The 25,201-nt window shown below is 36.6% G+C and overlaps 1 protein-coding gene across 1 annotated transcript in view; it reads right to left on the bottom strand.

Annotated features, from left to right (window-relative positions):
- Positions 1 to 25,201, bottom strand: part of RIMS2 (regulating synaptic membrane exocytosis 2) — a 303,972-nt gene that overhangs the window by 66,739 nt on the left and 212,032 nt on the right. The window contains 3 exon segments of the mRNA XM_010006466.1: positions 1,246 to 1,287; positions 1,289 to 1,401; positions 19,278 to 19,378. Coding sequence (XP_010004768.1) covers positions 1,246 to 1,287; positions 1,289 to 1,401; positions 19,278 to 19,378 — 256 coding nt within the window.

Here is a 25,201-nt window from a genome sequence, read left to right as displayed (position 1 = left end):
TTTCCCTTCCTCAGCTTTGTCTTCTTGAGCTTTTTCATCATGCCCTGATTCTTTGATTTCCTCCTTATCACAGTTCTCTGTCTCCTCTTGCCCTTCCCCTTTTTCATTAATTTCTTGCTCCTTTGCTCTTTCCTCCTCCTCCTCTTTTTCTTCATCCTCACGAAATACTTCATCTTGTTCATCCCCTTCCAACCCTCCCTCTTTTTTTCCCTCAACATCCCTTGTCCTTCTGAAGTCAATGAAAATTGAAAAAGGCATGCAAAAAGAAAAAGGAAAGAATAAAAGTTAAGGTCATGGCAAAGAGCATGCATAGACTCACAAGCAAGGAAATGCAAAATAAATGAAATTAAAACTAAAAGATGGAAGCAGTCATAAATTAAACCATGCTGGCTAAGACTCCAGCCTACACTAGAGTGTACCTTGAGTACCTTGGATGTTTTCTTAGGACAGTCTCTAACTCCCTCTGAATAAAAGTTTCATGGCAATACATCACAATTAGAAACCATACGTAACTACATGGCAGAAACGATGTGGTCCTAACAGTGCTCATATAAACAGATGTTTAAACAATCTTTTCAAACACATTTCTCTCAACAGAACAAGTTTCTGAGAATTAATATAGGCTGACATTGAGTTTTGCTAAGAGATACAGGTGAGTTACACCTCGCAAGAAAAATGATCTGCCATTCCTTCCACAGCCAAAGCTCCTCTGAGAGTGCACAGGGCACAGGCAAAAGAAATGCTTTGTTTTGCTCACAGATACATTATGTACACCTTGCTGAAGAGCAACTCAGTGGTTGTACGCCTACAATTAAATTGGACTAGTCTAAGTACTAAATAAATTTAATTGGTCTGTGTAAGTATTAAATAAGAATCCCATAAAAGTTCAGCAGCTCCACTTTAAAATGAAATTAAGATGTCTCTGACATTGTTGGTACTAATTTTCAAGTTGAACTGTCTTTTCAGCCATATTAAGTATTTTACAAAATGGTTTTCAGAAAGTGCAAATCTAAGTGTCTCTAATGCTTGCTGACAACACGTTTTTTTAGTGTGTTAGTATAACCCAAGATGACAAAACCTGACTAAAACCAAATACCATGATGACTTTAAACAGCATTAGAAATCAGTATTTTGCAAATTGCCTGCAAATTTCAGCCTAGGCAAAGCATTAATTTGAAATACAATTATTGGCAGAAGTTTAGTTACATAAGTTATGCTGCCATGGCTGGCACTACAGCCCCTCACCTTATTTTCTTGTTTCCCCTTGGCCGTTCTGACTGGACAGACGAACCGTGAAGCGCTGCTTGTCCGTGACACAGCGGAGACATCACTGACATCACTGTCTGAAGACTTATTGGAAACATTGTCTGAGCCTCGCTGAGGATCCCGTCCTGACCGATACTGTAAGAGGAAAGGGACAAAGACACAGCTGTTGTCAGTGACATTACCACAAATCAGCTATGGAGCTGGTCCCTGATGCTATCTAAACTGCCTTTGTCACCAGACTGACTGAACTTTTATAATGAAGTCTTTAACTGATATTGAGTAGATATTATGCCTTGGTTTCTATTAATTTTACTCTACTTTGCTATCCTATTCAAGTTATTAGCTCCTCAACTTCATTGATTGAGTGATTTGTACAGAACTTCCAGCTCTTTCAAAGGTTTTCACAAACCTTAGCAAAGACATCTAAACCATCACAGAATATTCTTACCACAACAGTTTCACCAGTGAAGGAAAGCAAAGCAGAGAGGCAGGTGACTGGAGATCAGCAGTAAGCTCATACAACACAGAACAGTGTTGTGCAGAGGTATTCAATTTAGATTTGAAAACAATTATTATGCCTTTTTATTCTTGTAGCATTTGAGTGCCTATTTATCATAAATGAATTTTACAATTAGAAATAGCAAGTTACTTTGTCTCTTTTGAGACAGGGAAATAAAATAAAGACCAAACAAATCTGCTGATGCACGTTATCCTGAACACCTGTTGCAGGCAGTGCCCAAGCACAGCTTGAACTGCACATGTACATAAGAATGGATGCATGTGCTGCAGCTGGCTTCCTGATCTGCACCAATTTACAGTATTTGTGTTCATCACCAAACCACTCCCCAGCCTTTAAGTGTGAGAAGCCATTTAGCCAGTCATAAATTGACAGAGTATCTCTGTGATTGCAAAGTTTAAATGTTGTTCTATTTACTTACTCTTTTTAAATTTATGCCATTAATATTTTTGCTTGATAAACAGGACAGTACATATTATTATTGAGATATTTATTTGGGAAGATAAAAGCCATGATTAAACAACTGTCCTGATCATCAGGGATAATTCAACATTTACACCAGAATAAAAGTATAAAAGTTCTACTGTAGCAACTCCTTTCATAAGATCAACTACTTAGCCCTTTAGAGAAGGAAAAAATTACTACAGCGTAAAGTGTATATATTCAGTCCTATTTATTCAGTTCCACCCACCTAACCCTCCCTAGAATAATTATGCATTGAAGATGAAGTTGTAAGTGTAGTTTGTATTGATTTAGCCTAAAACTACCAAGACTGGGAAGAACACCCTGGTGTACTTGGCTACCACCATGCACTGTAGAAAAGGCAACTCAGAGCTGCTCACAGGTCTCCCGAGCTGAGGCTCTCAAGAAGATTAACTTGCTGTGCTGACCCCTGAGCTGCCAAGGCTCTGCTGTGACTGGCTCCCAACAGAGCTGACGTACAGCCAGGTCACCTACACCTGCATGAGGAGCTGTTGTACCGAGAGTGGCTGGTGACCTGGGGGCAGGCGCACCCACCAGCACCACAGACCCACTATGGCTATCCTTTGGGGAGACAAGGGAGACTGTACCAGCAGTTGTAAATCATTGAGGGAATTGTTAATTACATTCCAATTAGGGAATAGATAATTACTTGTGGTGATTCACAGAATATGAGACCTCAACCTGCAGATCCCACACTAAGCTTGCTAAGCAGTCCATGGAAAAGAGCCCTTCTGAATTAAGTAAGTGTGAGAGACATGAAGCTGCCAATGGCACAAGCTTTGCAGAGTTATTCTGAAGAGCCATTCTGCAGCACACTGGAAGTTTATAAAAGCTATGGTTTTTTTATTTTGTCTGTTACATTTCCACACCTGGAGAACATCAGTGCTTAAAATACATTTTTCGTACCAATGTGCTGTATATAACAAATCAGACCTTTTCGTAAGTAAATCAACCTTCTTGGATTTTTTTAAAGCTAATGCAAAGTAATAATATAGTGATATATGGGGAAGACTGAAAATTGCAATGGCAAGAAAGGTAAAGGTACTTAAAGGTAAATAATTTTGGAAATATAATGTGAAAAAAAGATCATCAAATCATTACCTTGTCTCTTTTTTTCTCAATTGTATGTTATGGTACTTCCCTTCAAATGTTCTCAATTGGCTCAGATGGCACAGAAATATTATTTGATTTACTATTTCAGTATGTTTTTTATTTGAATTTGGGAAAGTTAATTGATCCTTTTGTTAAATCTGATTGTCTTAATATACCACATATGTTTTTAAAAGTTTTGTTTACACATCATCTGAGTTCCAGCCTTAGCATCTGCTAGCTGCCCACCAAAGTAACATCTAGAAACTAAGTTGTTTTTCCTGCTGCATAAAGCTCAGATGCCTCATATTTATCCATTAATTCTCCTCCAAATTGCTCTTTATTCTGCTGCTAAGGTCTGTTTCTCACCTTGTATCTGGCAAAATTTTGCTTAGGAAATGGATTATAATGGTAAGTGTATTGCATGTTAGTGTTTCAGTAATTTCTGCACAGAAGACAAAAGGAAATATACTGCTTGTCTGACAGAAGTCATGCTGGTATTTGAGTTTTATATTTGTTTTATAAATTGAAATTCTAGAAAGGCAGTTCCTGAAGTTCCTTTGCTCTCTGCCCCAAAAGTAAAAATATGTTGTGCAAATATTGACTTCTGAAAAGTGTTCAGTTCTTTCACATCACATACTCTGACTGTAAAATTCAACCATGTTTGCACAATTTTTTTACTATTTTTCAGGTTTTGTTTGCTTTAAGTTGCTGTAAAACATTACTTCTTTATAAATTTATACTCCTTTGTTTTCTTCCTCCAAATTTCATTTTCTTTTTTTTTTCTAAATGTCACCAACAGTATGATAAGATCAACTATTAGACTGAAAAGGTCATTATTAACCAAATGGCATCCACTCATTACATCTGAAACACTGCTGCCATTTCCCATCCCTCTCTGCTGCTGTCCCTGAGTTCTGTGCTGTAGGAGTTTGCTGTACTTATAGCAGTTTGTACCTACTGAATGCACCCTCCTGGATACATCCAGCTCCCCTGTCCGGATCCTGGCTGCAGCACCGCCACAGGTTTGGATCATCAGATCCAGTAACGACCCTCTGTGCTCCAGCTTCCCTCAGAAGAAAACACAGGCAAGAGGACAGAGAGAGCACCTTATGTGCACTGCTAGCTGCCCTGGTTTGCACAGTCAGGAGGTCCAGGCTGTAGTGAATTGTACCTGCCTACTACATGGATTAATTAAATACTGGGAATACTGGGATTTTGCTTCTTTCTTTATTCTTTTTTTTTTTTTTAAATAACAGTCATGGCAGTAGAAAAATTATCTTCTGACTTCCCCAATGCTGGAAATTTTATTGGAATGAGGTTAAATTTTTACTTTCAAAGCAATCAAGACTCACACAATATAGGCAGCATTCTGGAGTTTATGACCCATAAAGCAGTAAAAGTACTCAACCTCTTCAAGCTGTTTAAACAATAGGAAGTCTGCTACAAGCAGATGGGTTGATCAGAAGTCACTTTTGCAGTTTTTATAGTAACATGATTATGTCCTATTCTGCTGTGCTGAACAATGGGATTTCATGATCACAGATTCTAGTGAAGAAGTTTAAAAGTTTCTAAAAGCCCTTTCCTCTGCATTAGTAAAATAATCAGCTTGAAGACCCTAATAAAGTTACAGTTAGGTGTTTGTGCCAATACCTTTCAACTGCAATAGATTACTTTCCTGAAGCAATGACTTCAAGATTATTAAAGCTGAAAAAATATCTGCTCTGCTTCCTAATACAGCAACCTCTGCAAACATTCTGACCTGTTTCTGAGCTACCACTATATGACTGGCAGGCCACATAGAGGTGCAACTGTTCTGATACTTAATTCTTCAAAGAAACTGTTTCAGAACTTTTAATTCAAAGGGAGTTTTAAAGTGTATTGTATTGCCTTAACCTATTGTTATGAGTCTTCCTCTTGGACTATACAGTCATGCAGTTGTCCAGGCAATTGAAATTGTCAGTGATTTCCAACAGTCTTTCTATTTAATTTGTTTTTTCTTTTTTATAGTCTACTCATAATTTTTATTTGCTAGCAATTACAAAGGAACATGCAAATCTGGTCAATGTTCTTACTGATCTAAATGTTGGGAAGATGTTTCAGACAATTGTCCATTGTGCTACTGCAAGAAGATTAAAGCACCATTCTGGACTGTTTCAATAGTTCTTTGCCTCACTGACAAAAGCTCTTGAGTAGCCAGAGCATTGCAATGGTATGAAGCGTTCTGTGATTTCAATTGTAGCCTTTGGTGCAAGTTCATGGCCTCTAAAAACAGTGCAACTAAAACCAGCTCTGCTTTAGCTACCAGCTCTGCCTATGGCAGCCATCAGTCCCCTGGGAGATTTAAGGACTGACTGGGGAGATCAGTTCTTGCACTGCTCTGGTATTAGGTACATAGGAAGCTTCAGAGTTGCCTTGGGGTTCTCAATATGGAGCTGCAACCAGTCCTAGCTCAGAGTCATTCTTGGCTGTTCATCCTGACTTCTGCTTTGTAGGCCTAGATGTTACCTGGTCTTCCTCCTTTTGATTCCTAATTCATGGATTCTGCTTACTTAGCCCTGTATTTTGCTCCTGATAAATTCCGTTGGCACTGTTTCATGACTGTTCTTTCAGCCAGTTCTTGCTTACCATTAGGCACTCCTTGATCTCCTGACCCTGGCCCTACTGCCATTCTTGTGCATGAGCCTAAAAGAGAGAGCTACATATAGTGTTGCTATTTCTGAGCAGTATGGTGCCTGAAAAGTAAATCTAGCTGTAGTTTCCTGCACATCCATTCCTTACTCCCATTCCTTATCCATCACAATTTTTTCCCATTATTCAGAACATTCCAATCTATTTCTACCTTGAATAAAAATAACTGACTGCAACCTGATTTGCAAAACCCACTTTCTAAATGGTCCTAATCTCCAATAACATTAGGCCACCAATTGGAACATGTTGGTAAAAAAGAACATACATATTTCTATTGAACATGTGAAAAAAATCTACTTTAAAAGTTCTCACATCTTTCTCTGAATGGTTTGATTCCACTTGTTTATCAGTTTCACTGGCCAGTACTCACGTATACAGACGTACAAAGGAGACTCCTAAACCTATCTTCTGTATGGGACTAAACCATATTGCAAACAGCATCCTATAGCTACATTATTAAGTGAAAACTGAACAGCAAAAAAGATGAAGCAAGTGAGCAGTGGGCCTGGAGGCAAGGAGAGGCAGCCTTGGCTGTTTTGACTGGAACATAACCAGTAGATTAGGTAGCATGGTAATTCCCCTTTATTCAGCAACCATTAGAACACATCTAGAATATTGTGAACAGTTTTGAGACCCAAATTACAATGATATTGATCAACTGGATTGAGTTTACTGGAGGGCCGCTGAGGTGGCTGGGGTTAGAGAATTTGCCCTATGAGGAGAGGCTGGGGTAGCTGGGCTTGTTCTGCCCAGCTTGTTCTTCTTGTGATGACTTTGGCATTACCCAACAGCAGCCTGCCAGGTCACACAGGGTGGATGTCAAAAAGACAGAGCCAAGCAGTTCACAGCAGCTCTGACTGGTATAAGAAGGCATAGTTTTATCATAATTATGTAGAAGCAATGGATCAGACTGCCCAGAGAAGCTGTGTCAGTTTCACCCCTGAATGTTTTCAAGACCTGACAGGATAATGCCCTGACCAATCTGTACTGATCTCACAGCTGACCCTCCTTTAAGCTAGAGGTTGGACTAGACAGATTCTGAGGTCCACTCCAGGCCAAATTACTCTGCCATCCTATGGATCAAGGTGATCCAGGAGCTGAATAAGAAAATGCAAAGGCAGCAGTCATACATAAGCCACCAGTGGATCACTGTGTAAGGACAACTGGAAATACAGAGGGAGGCAGTCTGGAGGAAAGCCAAATCAAAAGACAAAAAATCATCTGCGTTACCTATGTTGGCATGTGGTGCAATTTTTTAAAGAACTCCTTAAAGGGCACAATATGAAATAAGTATTAGAGATCACTAGAAAATGTTCTGGAATTATATCAAGGGGAAATTAGAGGACCTGCAAATATTTGGTAAACTAGAAAGCAGTAAGGCAGCTCTTGGGTCTTTTAGTGAGCTTGTCAACAAGTTTGTCTTCCTAAAGCAAATCTGGTCCTGCAGTTGGTTACTACACCAAGTAGCCTCTTGTTGTAATGTTCCTCTTCAGTACCACTTCATTACAACCTCTCATTTCAGCTGTACTGAAATTGAGCTGTTAATTCACAAAAGTAGCTTCATCCAGTCTAGGGAACTAAGTGTTCTTATTTACTTTTACATCAAGTCAGAACCAAATGTTACAAGTTTTGAAAGGAGAGAGCACTGGAAACTTCCTTCTGCATTATGTAAATTTACCATATTATTACAGTGTTCAAAATAACACGGATTTTAAAATCTCATCTCTCCTATGAAAAACACGGTGGTTAAAAACCTGCTGGTTTAAGTAAATTAAAAGTCAAATAAAACAACAGAGGAACAATGCTCAGCATCATATAAAAACCATAATTTGTAAAAGTCAATCCAGGATGCGTTACCACTAGGGTGAAAATTAAAGGTTTATAATGGCCAAGCAGGTGTCTCAAAATACATATTCAAAAACTACCTTAAAGTCATTCCTTACAGAGAAGGCTTCCACTCCAAATCCTTTAGTCATTGGATCAGGACTCTGAGACATCACATTTCAGAATAACAAGAGGCTACCACCACTGGCCTGTGTCCCTTAGTAGTATGTCTCTCTTACATTCTATATAACTAGGACATCTACTTTGACAATGAAGATAACAAATTCCTATTAGCTGTCAAGGAAAGCAACTGAGATTTTTAAGAAGTGTTTTCAGAGTCTGAATATTAAAGCAAGATCTTTTCCCTGGCTGTAGCTGATTCTGATATATTAACTGAGGTAGAAGAGAGACTCAGGTATAGCATGCAGTTAGGAATGAAACAGATATAATTAACTATATAAATTGGAATTAATAGAAAGTTTCATTAGTCCTGTGAATGGATTTCACCTTTTTACCAGATCTCCTTATTCCAACATGCCTTAAAAATTTATAGGTGAACCACAGAACACTCTCATGTAGCTAGAATATTCTCAGAAGTTCTTGAGGAAATATGAGTCTATATAACATGAAGGCAAATAAACAAGAACTTCAAAAGAAGAACCTTTTAATGAGAATTAAAGATTGAATGATAAAAAAATAAGTCCTCCTTTTCTGAGAGGAAAGTAATTTAAGAAAGCAGGCAGAATAGAAAATAAATATCAAAGTTCAAAATAAAACAAAGCTCAAATTAAACCAAACATTTGCTACCTAAGTGCCCTTTCATACTGCTGATCTTCTCCTGACTTTTATCTGCTATTTAAAACAGGGTAGAGTCAATCACCACGTTTTATTTTAGAGAAATAGATCCATGGTCTGTCTTTGTGATTATCGGCATAATAGACTCTTGATGCAGCTCTAATAAAAATTCCCTGTATTTTGTTAAATGCCACATATTAACTTTTTGACTGTTTTACACAGAAGGAAGAAAATCTACTTAAAATAGAGATCAGCAATCCTTTAGCATTCCAGAACACTTTGCCAAACCTCCTGAAGATGTATCATCATGGTCAACATTAACTGTAAAAATCTGAGGTGCTCAAGTTAGGGTGATTACAGAAATGCAAGCATCCAGGGCTTCACAACCTGATGTGTAATTACATTTAATGGTATCTCCGATGTTCTATCTCCTGGTGAATTCCAGCACATTTGTTAGGACAAATTAGTCAGCTTACCTACAGTTAACTCAATTGCTCAAGGGGACCAGTTTCAAGGATAAATTTTAATTCTGTTTCTTGTCCTTTTTGGTTTTCCAACTCTAGTGAATTCTACTTACACTGGATAAACAGAATAAAAGTGTGCTTCCCATATTTGTTCCTGTTCCTCAAGTGGTTCACATGCCATTTCCATCACCATTGCTCTCAAAATATCTTGCACTTCATGCAGTCCTGCCATGCAGGCAATAGCTTATTTTTTAAATTGGGTAACAAAACAGGATTTCTGCTTAAGAAATCCTGTTTTTTTCTCTGTTCTACCTAATATGGGCTTCTTTGAGATGTTATTTTGCAAATGCAAGATAGGAAGCCAAACAATATGTATTCTAAAGAGTTCTCATTTAACCTGGATTTTAAACTAATTTTTATAATTGGTTTTTAGTCCTTGGGTCTCATAAAAACAAAAACAAATACAGAAAAAAAAAAGATAGAAGGCAACCATCCCTTTTCATAACCAAATTCCTGTCTCATTACACTTTATTTCACCCCCAAAAGCCTGTTAAGTATTTCAGTATACCCGATGGCTTGAGAGAAAATATATTAACTTCCCTGTTAATCCTACTTTCTCTATTTAGCATTTAACTATGACTTTGAACAAATTTGTCCAGGGATACAACATCTTAAAAGGAATTAATGCTGAAAAGAACAGCTGGATTGGCACATGGGCCATCTGGTGAGTTTTTATACCTGTAAGCAGAAGTGCCTAGGGACCATGAGTAACACAATTGCTGAAGAACAGGATATAAATAGAGCATTGTTTGATTACGCTTTGTAGGTCTCTAAATCCACAGATATCACAGAGTAGCTTCCAAAATCAAGCGTGCTTTCAGGGAATGTCCCATAATCTTTTTTCTTAATCTCTTTTTTTTCACTAATTATTAGGATATATCTGGGAAAATCCCTGTACAAGAAGAAGTATATGAGCTCAGCTGCCTACGAATTTCCTTCTGATTAACTTCTAGCTAAAGGGCAAACATATCTGCAAGAGGTAGACACCACCATCTCCTTATCCCTGTATGGGCAAGCAAAAACACTTAGAAAACTTTATTTTTCCCTAAAATGTATTTTCTCTAGCACCTTGGCCCTCATTACGTTGCAACCAAGGGAAAAAGGCTGCAGAGAGATCTAGAGCATTCAAACCACTCTTGGGGAATAGAAAAACTGAACTCTCTTTGGTCATTATGTTTCAGTTCTCAAAGAATGAGCAATGAGAAAACTTTTATTACTTTTACCTGTCATATTGCATTGTAAAGACTATAATCATTAACCTCTTTACTTGCTTGTAGAGTTAATTTGAATTCACTTCTACAGAAAATTTGCAACACATTAACATTACTTATAACTTAAATTTCACCACATAAACCACTTTAACAGTAGGATAATAATACGCAACATTTCTGGAAGAGAAACATAAAATAATTCCGTTGAAACAATATAATAAATGTAAATATTTTTGAAAGAGATTTATCTGCATTGGAACTATTCTGCAGTCAAAAACTTCTGTGACCATTTTTTAAGATCTTTAATATCTATGACTTATTAGAACTCTTAAAGTTATTTTCATTTTACAGATGTTTCCTTAGCATAGCATTAGCATAGCCTTTCCTAAATTGATGTGACTAGAAACTAGCTTAGAAGTATGAAAGGAAGCATTTCTAACTGCCTCCTGAATAATACCCAATTTACTTCTTTACAGTTCTTGAATCTGAAAGTCAGCCTGTTTATCAAAAATGAATTTACATTATCATCTCTTAGATACAGAAAACTATGTCACAGTGTTTGGAATTTTGTTTTTACAAAATCAGATTCAGGTTAAGTAAAGTGCAGGTATTATTAATTAGCTAGTTGCTTCAGATTAAACTACAGAAGTATGCAAATGACTAGGATTGTTTTGTACCTAATGGCACGTGTTACTCAAGAGAGAACAGAAATAGGATGATGCATTCTGATTCTCTGATAATTAGTGAATCTAAGATACTCTATGTAAGGAAACGAATACAACGTCTTCTAAAGATTTTACATAGTTTGAAGAAAAAAGATGTATCAGATCAAATTTGCTGTGATAACACCAGTTGAACTTCATGTCAAAACTGAGTATGTTTGTCTGTATGATAGATTAATTTTTTTCTCAATATAAACTAATGCTGGGAGAAACACAATTTTCAAACTTCTTTTCAGCATAATACTAAAGGTTATAAGGTGAAATATATATATGTGTGTGTGTCTGTGTTTTTCATCAAGGCAAATATTTAGATCAAAATGCTGTTGGGGGGGAGGGGGAAAGAGGGGGTTTTGTGCAGACGTTAACTTTATTTGACAGTGTTGTCTAATATTTTAGTTTCTATTATCTTGGAATGCTACTAGTAGAATAAGCTTGCTGCCATAATTTATTTTTTCTACTTTGAACAGTACAAAGATTAGCACTTTTTGGGTATATCCTTACACTGTCTAGAAGTAAAGATTACATTTTCAGAACTGGTTTTTACCTTTTTTACCTTTTTTTTGTCCTTGTTCTTTCCTGTTATTATTTGCTAATTCAGACTGTCAGCGACAGGTCTGGTAAAACAACTATTTCCATCTGCAGAAGGATGATAGTATTCTTTCTGATGTATTGCTAAAGAAAATATTCTATTGCCTAACACTAAATCAATATTAATTCTTGTAAGTAAAGACTTTACTTCCAACAAATGACAGTCAGAAAAACCACAGGTTAGAAGGGCCACAGAGGTAACTTCAGGTTTTCGTAACATTCTCACTAGAAGTGTTGCTGAAGGCATTAAGGCTTTACAGAGACCTCCCTGCACTGAGGTGCCAAGACCTTGACTCTGCTTTGATTAGCTCCATTGTGCAGAATCAGATTTACAGAATAATGGTCCTGTGTTACTTATACTGTGTTCACAAACACTTCTTACAATATGGATGTTTGAACTCACAGTTATATTCACTAAAATTAACTGCAAGAGATTATGTGGTTGAGATACTTAAAAAAAGAAAAATCAAAGAAATGCAATGCCTTGGGGAAATCTAATAGAGAAATATAGCTTTTTTCTTGCAAGACAGTTGGCAAAAATTCCTCAAAACCACAAATATGCTTCTTGGAAAAAGGCTGATAAACGATGAATTTCCAGTGATAACTTTGGGGCTGCTATCAAAGAAAATAAACCCATTTAATAAACAGAAGCGCTCCCAGAGGCTGGACCAAAGAGAAGATCTCTAGTGCCACAACCATCTCACGGGCCTCATCATTACAGACTGGCTGTTTTTAATGAGGAATTACAAATTATAACAACAAACCCAGCAAATCCTCCCTCCACCTAAGGTGTGCCCATCTGGACCTCTGGAGCATCTCTCCGGCAGCCATCCCAGAGGCTCCTTCCCAAGCTGCTGTGGCATAGGGCAGCCAGGCAGGGCAGGAGGCAGGTGAGGCAACGGGGCCAGCACCTCTCCTGCCTGCCAGCCTGACAGTGCTGGGTGGTTCTGAACCACCCCTGGTGAAGAAGTCAGACAAAGGTTCTGCTTCTTCATTTTGTATCCTACATGTTTAGGCAGGCTCCACGCGAGTGCTGCACTGGGACTTCAGCTTTGCCCTTTCTACTTACATGCCATGCTTTCCTTGATTTTTCAAGGTCAATAGCCTGGCAAATTGATCTAGCAAACACGTTTCCATCTAGGTGCAACCACTGCTATACCCTTGTTACCTTTCAAATGTGAATAATGTCCTTTTTGCGCCTGTGCTGCTTGTCACAGAATTAAATAGCACAAACTGCAATCTGGCGTGATACGTGTTATCATAGGTTACTATTCTCATCTCTAGGAGCTCCCTGAATGTGCAGCAACTCAATTAACTGAATATATTCTGTATTTTTGAATGTCACATTTTGGCATCCAGATATTTAGTACATATTTCCCAGTTAATTTTCTTTCTTGTTATCAGCAGATTTTATCATTGATTATCAGCATAACATCAGTTTCAGTACAACTTAGATAATTAATTCAAGCACAGTCACACTATACATTAATTTTTACACAGTTCAATAGCATCTTGAAACTTCACAGGTCAATGCAGATAAGAACAGTAAACAGAAATAATTGAGTGCACTATGGAAAGATAGCCACTCTGAAGCAGAATAGATTAACAGTTTAGCAATTCACATGTCTATACAAAGTAGTTCTGTAAATAAAAATCTACTAAAAAAAAAGGATAAGATAAATTGTAATGATTAGTCTCTCTGGAAATTGGTAAAAACAGCACCCGAGTGACTTTTAAATTGATGGAATGCTTACCATTAAGTAAGTGAATCCAACTTTGATAGAAATATTTATATATATATTTGATATACATGTGTTTGATATAATATTTTTTGTCTAGAAAATATTTTTTTTTTCAGAAGAATATTTTACTCACTGCTGTAAGAGTAAATCTCAAGACTGTGTAACACATAGTATTTTTGTGGGCTCTTTTTAAAGAGAGCAATGTAAATTTCTGCTATTGAATCACATTTTTTTTCCAATACACTATAATAACTATTGAATATTCAGAGCCCAAATAGACTGATCATTTTATTTTTTACTTTCAGGATTCATCTTTTATCTTTAATATTAATTCTAAAATTATAAAGTGCTTTAATAATATTTTATAATGTAATTAAACCCTGCTTTCAACATATATGATTGGCAATAGACTCTTACACAAACCCTAAGAAAATGGCTGATGACAAAAAGCACCCGCTGACAGATAAAGGCAGCCAGTATCAGTCTGCTTTCAGATGTTTAGACTTCAGTGATCACCCTGTGTGAATGCAGTGTTTGTGTTAGCCATAGAATCACATTTAAGAGTACCCTACAACTCTAATAGAGACATAGATACTCAAGATTAAAAAAAAAAAAAAAAAAAAAAAGAAAAGAAAAGCATCAAAACTAAAGAGAGCTTGAACTAAATGAAAAAGAAAAATTGCATCTTAGCAAGAAAAATACTTTGAGAGTTTGCATACCATTAACTAAAGAAGAAATGTGATGTACTCTAGGTGACCCTGCTCTGGCAGGGGTTTGGACTAGATGATCTCTTGAGGTCCCTTCCAGCCCCTAAGATTCTATGATTCTATGATTCTATGAAAATAACAGAAATCACATCAATCCACATCTGTACCCAAGTCACTAAATAACTTTTAACTCATCAGCAAAATAGTTTGACAAAAATAGAAATTAAATAAGGAGTGTTTTCTACATTACCATGCAAACACAGCTCAAATCTAGAATTCTGAATTTTTTAATCTAGCTACATTTTTCAGATCTTTTAATTGGACTTTAAATCCGGTGTTCATGGGAACCAGAACTGTAACATCAGCTATTCCCATTTATAAGCTTATAAAATTCTAGTGGTTAGGCCCTTTGTTTCACAGGTATTTTATAGAATTAATTGCATGGATTATTTGTGTGTGGTATTAGCTGGGTTAATTTTTGCCTTCTTAATTATTCTTCAGCATAGCTCCATTCTAAGTATTTTCCTTTTCAAATTTTATTGAGATATATAAAATTTTAAAATTTAAACTGACATGATAGGAAGAAATGTATAGAAAAGAGATTTCCAATTTTTACACTGTTTTGAGGGAATATGGATATTTAACCTAACATCCATTTTAGCCTCCAACAATTGCCAGTTCAAAAGAACCTACAGGTCATATACAGTAAGAATTTCAAAGGTCTCATAGTCTTCTTAGATTGGAAGTTTGTACAAGTCCTTCTCCACAAGGGTTTCAAGAAGAGAAGTGACAAGTGTTTCTGCTAGCAATCTTTGCTGCTCTGTGTACTGCTCTGTTTTTGTTTTTAAGGAGGAGACAAAGGCATCCCCAAAACACCATTAAATAAAATGTTTTGATCAGCAGCAGAAGTTAAAGGATACTGCATAGAACTCTACTAATGACATAAAACACTTCCTGAAGGTTTCAGAGGAAAAGGACAGTTCTTGGTCACTTTTGCACATTGAAACAAGACTGAGAGTTAGGGAGATCTGCTTTTGATGTATTCAGACTCAAGCTCTTCCACCTCCAGCATTACAGCTCTTATCTTTCGCACATTCTCCACCCAGGTAACCCATAAGGTGGTACTTGATTCATTGCTGAATCAAAGCGTCTCAGTCTGAAGAACCACAGCTTTCAGTGTCTGCTCCAAGGGCCTTTCAGCTGCATCTGCACTACTCAGATAAACTAAGCAGATTCTTAGCTCTTACTGTCCATAGCTTAACTTGTATCAGTCTTACTAATAGGTAAGAAGATCACAAAGCAGCATTAGAGAATGCCTAACACTACTAGTCTCCTACAGCAAACAGAGAGAATTACGCTCATATATATAACATGAATTCGGGTTATTGATTAAAAGGAACTGCAGCATTACATACATCTGGTGATAAAATAGTTTCAGTTTTATCATCAATATGAATCATTAAAGATAGAGTTGGACAGTCCTCTTTGGTGTTCTGTACTTTTCTCTATTTGGTGTACCCATTTCTACAATAGGCTAAATAATCTTGTCACCAGTTCCGTAAATAATTCAGTTTTTATCTGGTCTTTTACCTCTTTTACCCCAACTTTGTTCCTTGTTGCACTAATATACTACATTCCCAATTATTACATTACTGACTATTCCTAATTGCTATATTATATAACTGGATTTCTCAGCTTTTTTTCTAGGTCATTATTTTCTCCTAATAAAACAAATAAAATGAGACTCATGATACTTTGAGGTTTAAATGTGTGTCATCTAGTTGCCAGTCTCTGTTTTACCTTTGTTCCTTAAAGAAAAAAATCACTTTTCACTATTTCAACTACACAAATACAGCACCCTTTACTTTGGCATTCAATGTTTTTAGTTACCCAGACCCTTTTGTAGTGGCTAATATGGCCTGAGTTGATGGAATTCTCTCTTGATTCTACATTGAGTTCACACTGATTGTGAATGCTTCTAGGGCTCCATGTAAAAGACATACCTTTATTCTCAGTAGAAAGCAAGTTTTTCAACTCCACCCAGTCAATCCACTGGGAATAGTCCAGTCTTGGGACTAGGAGAGAGGAATTGCACAATTCCTGCCTTCCCTCTTTGCAGTACTTCTTGGTTAAACACTGAAGAACTGGGTAGCTTAGTTTTCATGTAAAAAAATAAACTAGTCCTATAAATATTCTTGAGGAAAATTACATAAATCAGGGTAGTGTTACAGAGCCACAGTATGGTAAATGACTTGTGCTTTTTTTTTTTTTTAATTTTCCTCTGATGAAACATGTTTGTGCTACTGTGCTTTTTTCTGTATTACCAGAACTCAGGCTTTCCTGCATGCCAGCTTCTGCCAGCACTGCAATTCAGACCAGTATATACCCTGTTTAGTACAAGTCTACTAATACTCATTCTACTAGTATTCAGAAATAGTTGTTCCAATATCAGAAATACTTTTACCTAATCCTTAACACCCACAGATTTTTTTCTGTCATGCCTCCTCAATTGTAAAATTGTTTATTTGAAAATCAAATATATTGCTTGCTTTCCTCATGTTCATGCTGAAACTAAACTCAAGCAACTTCTGTACTTACAGAAGAAACTCTTTCATGCATTACCTGCCAAACTCACATACACAAAATATCATGGAAGCAGAATACTTAGCTTCCAAAAAATAATGAGACACATATCTTGGTTACAAAAATACATACTGCAATATTATCAGTCATGAGGGGAAAATGCAGGGGAAAAACATATTTCAGCAGCTTCTAAGAATACAGTTGTCTGGAAGTAAACTTTTCCTACAAGTTTCTTAATATGTGCCTATGCACAAGAGAAGTGTATGTACCTTCCTCTAAAGCCTCTAGTACCGATACAATTTTTAAATATATATTTAATATTACATCTCCTGTTAGAGCTTTTGCTTTCTTAGCAAGAAAGGATATTTTTTCTTAACTCAAAATAATCATGAGAGACATAGACTCGCTGTTGACTTCCATTTAGAGAAAGAAATTAAAGAGAAATGTGAAAGAACACTCCATGTGCTTGTTTTCCTGAATATGGCTTAATGCCTACTTAATGACATTTGTCTCAGGAATGGCACGCTTGACTGCCTGCTTCTGCTAGCTGACAGATTGAAAACATCAAAGTCACTTTATAGTATACAGAATGTGAGATTTCAGTCAGCATTTGACATATGTGTTTCAATTTGTGAATCCAGAAGAATTTTGTAGAAACCAGTTAGATAAATTGTACTTACTGATTTTCCATCTCTAGATACTATAAGCGCTTAATTAAGGGGAACTGAAGCAGTGGTAGTAAAAAAGTTAAGACAGAATTCTCACAGGGTTTATGAGAATTATGTTTTTCATATGGCTTCAAAACGACACCATTTAAAAAATGCATTTCAGATTAATACATATACGTGAATTTTCAGTGTCTAGTTCCACAAGCTCATTGATAGAATAAATACCTCATTTTCAAATACTGAAACTACATTTTGTCAGAAGAGTAAATTAACTGTTTATTTCTGGAAACAATGGTTAGATGTGTGCAATAAATAAATCACCATTTTCATAAAATAATTCCATTTGTAATTTTCCTCTTTAATACGTTTCAATAATACTGAAGGTAAAATTTCAGTTAAAAAGATAAAAGATGTAGAGTGAGGCCCAATAATATGGTGGGGGTGAAATGGAAAAACAAGGGTAGGAAATGTTTCCTTAGGTAGTTATATTCTATCCAGCTCCTTCACATAAGAGACCATTTATTCTTTTTACTCCATGCCAGTCCTACTTTTGACTCAAATTTCAATCACGTATTGATGGAGCAGGAAAATCATCAGAATAAGACTGGTAATACATACAATACATGAAGTAATATTTCTGTAGTACAGATAATCACAACACTTGCCAGAAGGTCTGCTCACATTACTATGCTCACATCTAAAAGGCAACACCTTTCAAAGCTGACAATATAGACACACATTAAATAATTTTGCTGTGTCAACATAAAACAAGCATCTAAACATGACAGTATACCAAGTCCCTCCTACATCTTAATAAAAATTCCTGAGCCTTCTGCAGTAAAAACTACATTTTTAGAATACCCAGATAATCATGCAGCACATCCACAGAGCTTTTAAGTATTTTAAGATATTTTCACAGTTTTCTTGTTGCTTTGTTGATTCTGTTTTCATTAATAGTGTTTTTGATTTTGTCATAGGGTTCACTAAAACTTTTCCTCTGTTTATCCACACTGAAATGTTCATTCTAGAAAGTAATGTAAAGTTATGCAAAACTAATAATACTTCATAAATTTGATTCTTTGTTTGTCTTCAAACATTAAATGGCTCAGTTTACAGTAACTGCCAGTCCTTGGAGCAACAAAATACATCCTGGAAACAAAGTCTAAACCAGACTTCTCTTCCTCAGTCAGCTTTTATAGGTCAGAAGTCTTGTGCTTCCCATTTGCAATCTGACCTAAATTAATTAAGTTTTTTAGAGGACACTAAATTATTTTTGTATAATAGAAGCTTAAATTGAAAGTATCTTGATTATTTTAATTAACACACTGTATATGACATGACCCTGTTCCAGATAGAAGGAAATTTTGCATGGTATATTTGGGGCTATACTACTATGAAACAACTCAGAATGTACATTTTTGGCCAATTGCCACAGCAGGAGTGGAAGCTCTTGTGTTGAATACTTTTCCAAAAGCTAAGCTGCTACTATCAAACTAAGTAACACTGTATCTTCCAGTTTTCAGTAGATCATACTAACCCTTTATTCAACTATACGAAAGTCAAGAACAGGTTTCAATAGCTCTCATTCCATCTGCCAATAAACCTCAATAAACCTCTTTTTTCCTTCTCTTTGAGTTTTAAATTATGGCCCTACTGGTACTTTTATTTAACTTATTCTTCTGAAATTAGAATAACCAAGAACACTCTGTGTTAAGGATTTTGCTGCATGTTCCAAATATTTTTATTATAGATACACAATAAACTTTTACTGAAGAAACAACCTTCCAGTCACCTATTACTTTGTAAAAGTATATTAGATATTTCAGTTTAGCATATTTTGTTGCTTTTCAAAACAAAACTCCCTTGCCTTAGAGTGATAATCTTGTTCCAGCCTGGAATCTGATCCTGCTACCTGTTTGTACTTGCTGATTTTCATTTGACGATTCCTCTCTTCTACATCCATTGCACCTGTTAAGTTAAAAAAAAAAAAAAAAAAGAGAGAGAGAGAATAAATATACACATCCTCAATTCCAAATTTAAAGTTATGCTCGCAGAAGTTTTAACAGAAGAGATAAAATCTTATTTACTTAAATTACAATGTATATAATTTTCTGGGTTTCAGTTTTGCATGTAAACAAAAAACTGAAAGAGGAGGAAAGTAGTAGATAAGTGTTTCAGCAGAATCTTCACAAGTGTTGTGTTATCTACACAATTCAAAAGAAGCCAACTTTGTGGAAGTAATGAGTGTAAATGAACAGAATGTTTCCATAGAGTAGAATTTTGCTATTTTAAAAATATTCAAGGGAAGATGAGTCTTTCATTTTAAAAAAGGAGTGCAAAGACAACCTGCTTATTCTGGGTGGAGATCATAGCTCTACATTTGTTATAGTGTGATACCAGCATTTCTATACCGAATTACTAATTAAGTAAGACCCACAGGATATCAGAGCTTCTGTTTACCCTTTGGATATGTCCTTAATATGCTCAAAATGATTTAAAGATGTATAAAGGAATGTTAAAGAGCCACCCAGTGGCATCACTGTATTACATTCTAATGACACAAAACTTCAATAATTATTTCAGGATTCACTCTTCTTGGACCAAATACATGTTTAGTCTCAATTAGAGATGGCTTCTTACTACATGACTCAGGCAAGAGATGGTTTCAGCCAACTGGTACTGTAACACCACAATTTACTATGTGAAATAATAAGGAAGTAAGTATCAAAGCTGAGGTGGAAGACTGAGAAACAGAACATGAGAGAGAGAGAACAGCTCAGAATTAAAAAAAAATATTTTAAAACAAAAATATAGTTATTTTACACGCACAGGTTTGCTTTTCTTCCACTTTCACATGGTATAAATTCTTTATAATTCTTTAACCTCTGAATGACAAAAACATTTATTTTGACTGACATTTGTCTTAAACTTTCCGTAATTTTAACACAAGTGTTGTCTATTATACAAATTTCAGAATCCCACAGGTCATAAAGAGAAGTTCCTGTACATTATATATTGAATGATCTGACTTTCATTTATGGAACTAAGATAGGAATATTAGATTCCAGTGTATTACATATCATATAATCATAGAATCAAAAAATGGGTTGGGTTGGAAGGGACCTTAAAGATCATCTAGGTCCAACCCCCCTTCATTGGCAGGGATACCTCCCATTAGATCAGGTTGCTCAGAGCCCCACCTAACCTGCCCTTGAACACTTCCAGGGATGGGGCTTCTACAACTTCCCTGAGAAACCTGTCCCAGTGTCTCACCACCCTTAGAGGAAAGCATTTCCTCCTCATGTCTTACATAAATCTCCCCTCTTCAAGTTTTAATCCATTAGCCCTAGTCATCTCACCACAAGCCCCGGTAAAAAGTTTCTCCTCAGCTTTCCTGTAGTTCCTTCAGGTACTGGAAGGCCTATATGAGGTCTCCCTGGAGCCTTCTCTTTTCCAGGCTGAACAACCCCACTTTCTCAGCCTGTCTTCATAGGAGAGGTGCTCCAGCCCTCTGATCATCTTCGTGGCCCTCCTCTGGACTCACTGCACCAAGTCCATTCCCTTCATGTGTTAGGAGCTCCATAACCGGACATAGTATTCCAGGAGGGGTCTCAGAAGAATGGGGCAGAGGGTAGGAATCACCCTCCTTGACCTGGTGGCCATGCTTTTGATGCAACCCAGGACAAGGTTGGTTTTCCAGACTGCAATAGATCTAAACTATAAACCTCATTTCTAAGTCGTAACTTAAGACTAAAGTGGGGCTTTTCACATGGTTTCTGCAGGGCCTTTAAGCTGTTCTTTACTGAGAAGAGTAATGGTAGTAGCACATCCTATGAGAGAGAACTGTCAGCCAAATCTTGTGGCACTTTGTGGGAAACGTGGAAGGAAGAATGGGGAGAGGAAGGGAGAAGTGAATAAGGCCAAACTGCATTGTTATCTATAAATCCTCAGGCTTCTGATTTTTGTATGCACACTCTCCATCTTTGCTCTCTACAAACAACATGGAATTATAGAATAGTTTGTGTTGGAAGTGACCTTAAAGATCACCTACTTCCAACCCCCCGCATGGGCATGGACACCTTCCACCAGACCAGGTTGCTCAAAGCTCCATCCAACCTGGCCTTGAACACTTCCAGGGAAGGGGCATCCACAACTTCATAAAAACTTTTAAGATAAATTAAAATCAAGCAAAATGAATGGAAAATAAAAAATGCTGTTTTGTAGAGACAAGCAAAATTAAAAAAGACAGGAGCACATAAAAATTAAAAAAAAAATATAGCTAGTTTTTCCTATCACAGTTTTCCTCAGCCATTATAGGCCTGAAAGCAAATTGTCAATCATTAAGATGCAGTCTTGCATTGCTGAACAATCTAACAAAGGAGATGTTTGTCATCAAAAGAGAAATTTTGACAATTTTTCTTACGAAGTTTTCGTATGAAATCATTACATATATTCTTTTCCCCCTAATATTCTACTAAATTTCAGGAAATTAAAAGTGATGAAATAACACTTACTGAGCACAAATACAAAATTTCACAATTACTTGTGAAAATATTCATTCTTATCTATGATCATTTGTCAAAGTGAAAGTTAGGTTTTCATTTTCTTACAGTCTGCAAAACCAAGCTCTCAGAAATATGCTGTTGAAAGGGAAATATAACACATAGGCCCTCAGTGCAAGACCTCTACCAAAATAAGCAAAATTGGTCATATATTTCAGTCTCAAGAGAAAAAAAAAAAAAAAAAAAGAGTCAGCAAAATTTAGAAAAAAAAAAAATCATCTCCCATTAAAGTGTATTAAAATAAAATCTAACTTGCTATGTATTTCTGAAACTGCCTTTAACAAGTAAGCGAATTCAGTTACATGTAAAAATGTGGGAATCCTGAGGGCAATGGGAAGTTTGTCTTGCAGAAGTATTTGGTTACACTATGCATGGAGCTGGGTTGCTGGCTCCTGCAGGCCAGTCTCTGTGTAACCAGAGCCAGATGCAGCCACGATCTGGATGGAAGTAGGAAAGGTGGAGAGACTGTCAGAGCACTTCCCGCTCCCGTGGTCCAGCGTGCGTACATGTCACACCAAGTGGTGGAAATGCTGGGCTATCACCATCTCCACTTCTGATGGCAAATCTATACTTAGCTGAAACCCACGTGTATGAGCAAAAAGTACTTCCAGAGAGGTCAGCAACTGTCCTGGTGCATTAGGAAGCTTCAGCTCCTAACATGATTTTGGAAATGAAGGCTGAACATTATTGTAATCATGAGGTGTGTAAGGAGTGTGTGTAGACAAGTCAGAACTAACCTTAACCTATTAATTATCAATAGTGGTGAAAATGTAGGAGCATAAACTTTCACACTGGTGGCACAAGGCTCTTTATAGTGTTACTCAGGTTTTTAGCTACAGCCCAGCACAACACATTTTCAGGACTTCAGAGACTGACACTAGAACAATTAAATACACTTTTCATGTATTTTCATATACTGCCATGATGTGCTGAAATGTTCGCAAAGCAAATTTTGGCCAGGCCAAAGTGAGTTCATGTGTACACTTCTGCCGTAACTGCCTTCCAGAATTTTTCTTCTAGACAAGACCTGTGCCTCCAACAGAAATAGCCAATGAGACACTCAAATTTCAGCTGTAGTAACAGAAAAACTTAAGAAAGACTGATGTTGCTCACCAAATACATCTGGGATTATTATAGTCTAGGCAGCATCTCACAGTTTTGTGTATTTTTAACAACTCTCTAATGTTAAAAAAAACATGGCCTGAAGGTTAGCTCAGTGGAGTTTTCATCAGCACCAGGAAATTCCTGGCTCATAAAGAGCCAGGTGCTGATTGAATACTAGACACTCTTTTCACATATCTTTTGAAGAGGCAGTGCTGAGGAAAAGCAGCACAACTGCAGTGCAAACACAGTCCTGAAATGCCACAGTAAGACACCCAAGTACTGTGCACAGCAACCCTGTAACCTGCCCTTGGATCCCTGAGGACTGTAGAAAGAGACTAATTTGTGCCAGAGCTTGGCATTAGTGACTTAAGTAAATTAAGCCTTGGGTAGCATGAATTGTGCTTTAACCTTTGTTTTTATCTATGGAAATGTAATCAATAGACAAGGAAGTGTAAGTAAAAGTTGAATTATGGGATATTCTGTAACAAAAGATAAGGCATCTCAAGACATTGACAAAAAAGCTGCCTGGAGGCTGCAGGATCAAATCAGAAGACAAGACCCCAACTCCACTTACAGGATTGGATGAGCAGAAGTGCAATCAGGAAACCAAGCTACTTCTAGAGACTGTAAAATCCAGTAGCAACCGACAGGAGGGGCCCCTCTTCAGTAACTGTAGCTACTATTGCATACGAAACATCACGGAAAAGGAACTCTGATTACTTTATCAGAGGGGAACGGAGGGACAAGCGCTGCTGAGGTGGCATCCATATCATTCCTACCACAGTCTAGGTGGCAGCTGCTAAACTCCTAAAACAGGACTCAGAGTATACACTAGATTCACTACTCCAGCTTCAAATGCAAATCATTATTTTTGTGTTTTAACTTGAAATAAGGTAAGATTCAGCTACCTCACCATTAAAGCTTTCCTCATAACTGAAAACTTAATGCTCATTTCATGCTAAAAGTTTTAAGGGGCTCCAATTAGTGGTTAATACTAAATAAACTAGTTAAATATTAGGACAGATTTAGTTTGAGATAGGCATGCGCAAGAGAGAGACAAAATTTGGAAGATAGTGCAGCTCAGGAATGGGGGAAAAGTAGGGATAACTATAGCCTATAGAAACACAGAGATTTTATAAGTTAGAAACCTGCAACAGAGAAGAACAAGGCAATGTGCAGGTGATCACACTGTGCCTGGAGTGGGGAGGACAGAAGTCTTAAGGTACACAAGAGCCTTCTTTAGCTGATTCTAGCCTTTCTTCCCATTTCTCACCCTAATTTGGCTGCCTTACAAACATGAAGTAAATACATTAGGGAAAGCCTTTCCTTCTTTTCCGTTTCCTAGCATCTCTTTTGAAATAACTAAAATACATCAAAATTGTGCTCCAACTCTACAGTACACATTTACTTAAACATAACAGATCAAAGAACTTAAGGGCAAAAACATGAAAATGTATTGAATAAGTCACCCTACCTGTATCCCCATTCTCTGGATCTGCTTTCTTTTCTTCTATAAACAAATGAAAGCAATACGTAAAACAAAAAGAGGGGGAGAGAAAAAAAAATGCAGAAATAATAAAAGTATCATAAAACATGCATTAAAAATAAAAAAAAATAATAAAACCCACCAAATTAAATTAATTTGATGAGTTTAGTCAACCAACCAAGTATGGTGCTCTGCATCCAGAAGCATATTCACTGCATGCTAGTGTGCATATTTGTGCACTCTTAGTGAAGACTTAGTGGAGGGAACCCATTGGCATTTTTCACTTCCAGAATCATTAACACACTCAACACAGAAGAGGGCAAGGTAAGTATCAGACATAATTACAGTTTCCTTGAATAGGGTTACAAAAAATAATAAAATAAAATAAAATAAAATAAAACAAAATAAAATATTGTTTGTGCTTTATGTTTTATGCAGTGCTCACACAATATGCAGTCTAATGATTTAAGCATAGAAGTCAAATGTGTCAGAATGGATTTCAGTAATTACTTCAAATCTTCATTGGTTTAATCAATTCTCATGGCCTCTACAGGTTAAAGGTTTAATGATGATATTACACTAGCTTGTCTCACAGTTAAAAAAATATGAAGAACAAAAGACACAAATAGTAATTCTCAG

This window comes from Chaetura pelagica, unplaced genomic scaffold (genome assembly GCF_000747805.2).
Source record: "Chaetura pelagica isolate M959 unplaced genomic scaffold, ChaPel_1.0 scaffold76, whole genome shotgun sequence".
In the NCBI taxonomy this organism is placed as follows: Eukaryota; Metazoa; Chordata; class Aves; order Apodiformes; family Apodidae; genus Chaetura; species Chaetura pelagica.
This window is presented reverse-complemented; position numbering and strand designations above follow the sequence as displayed.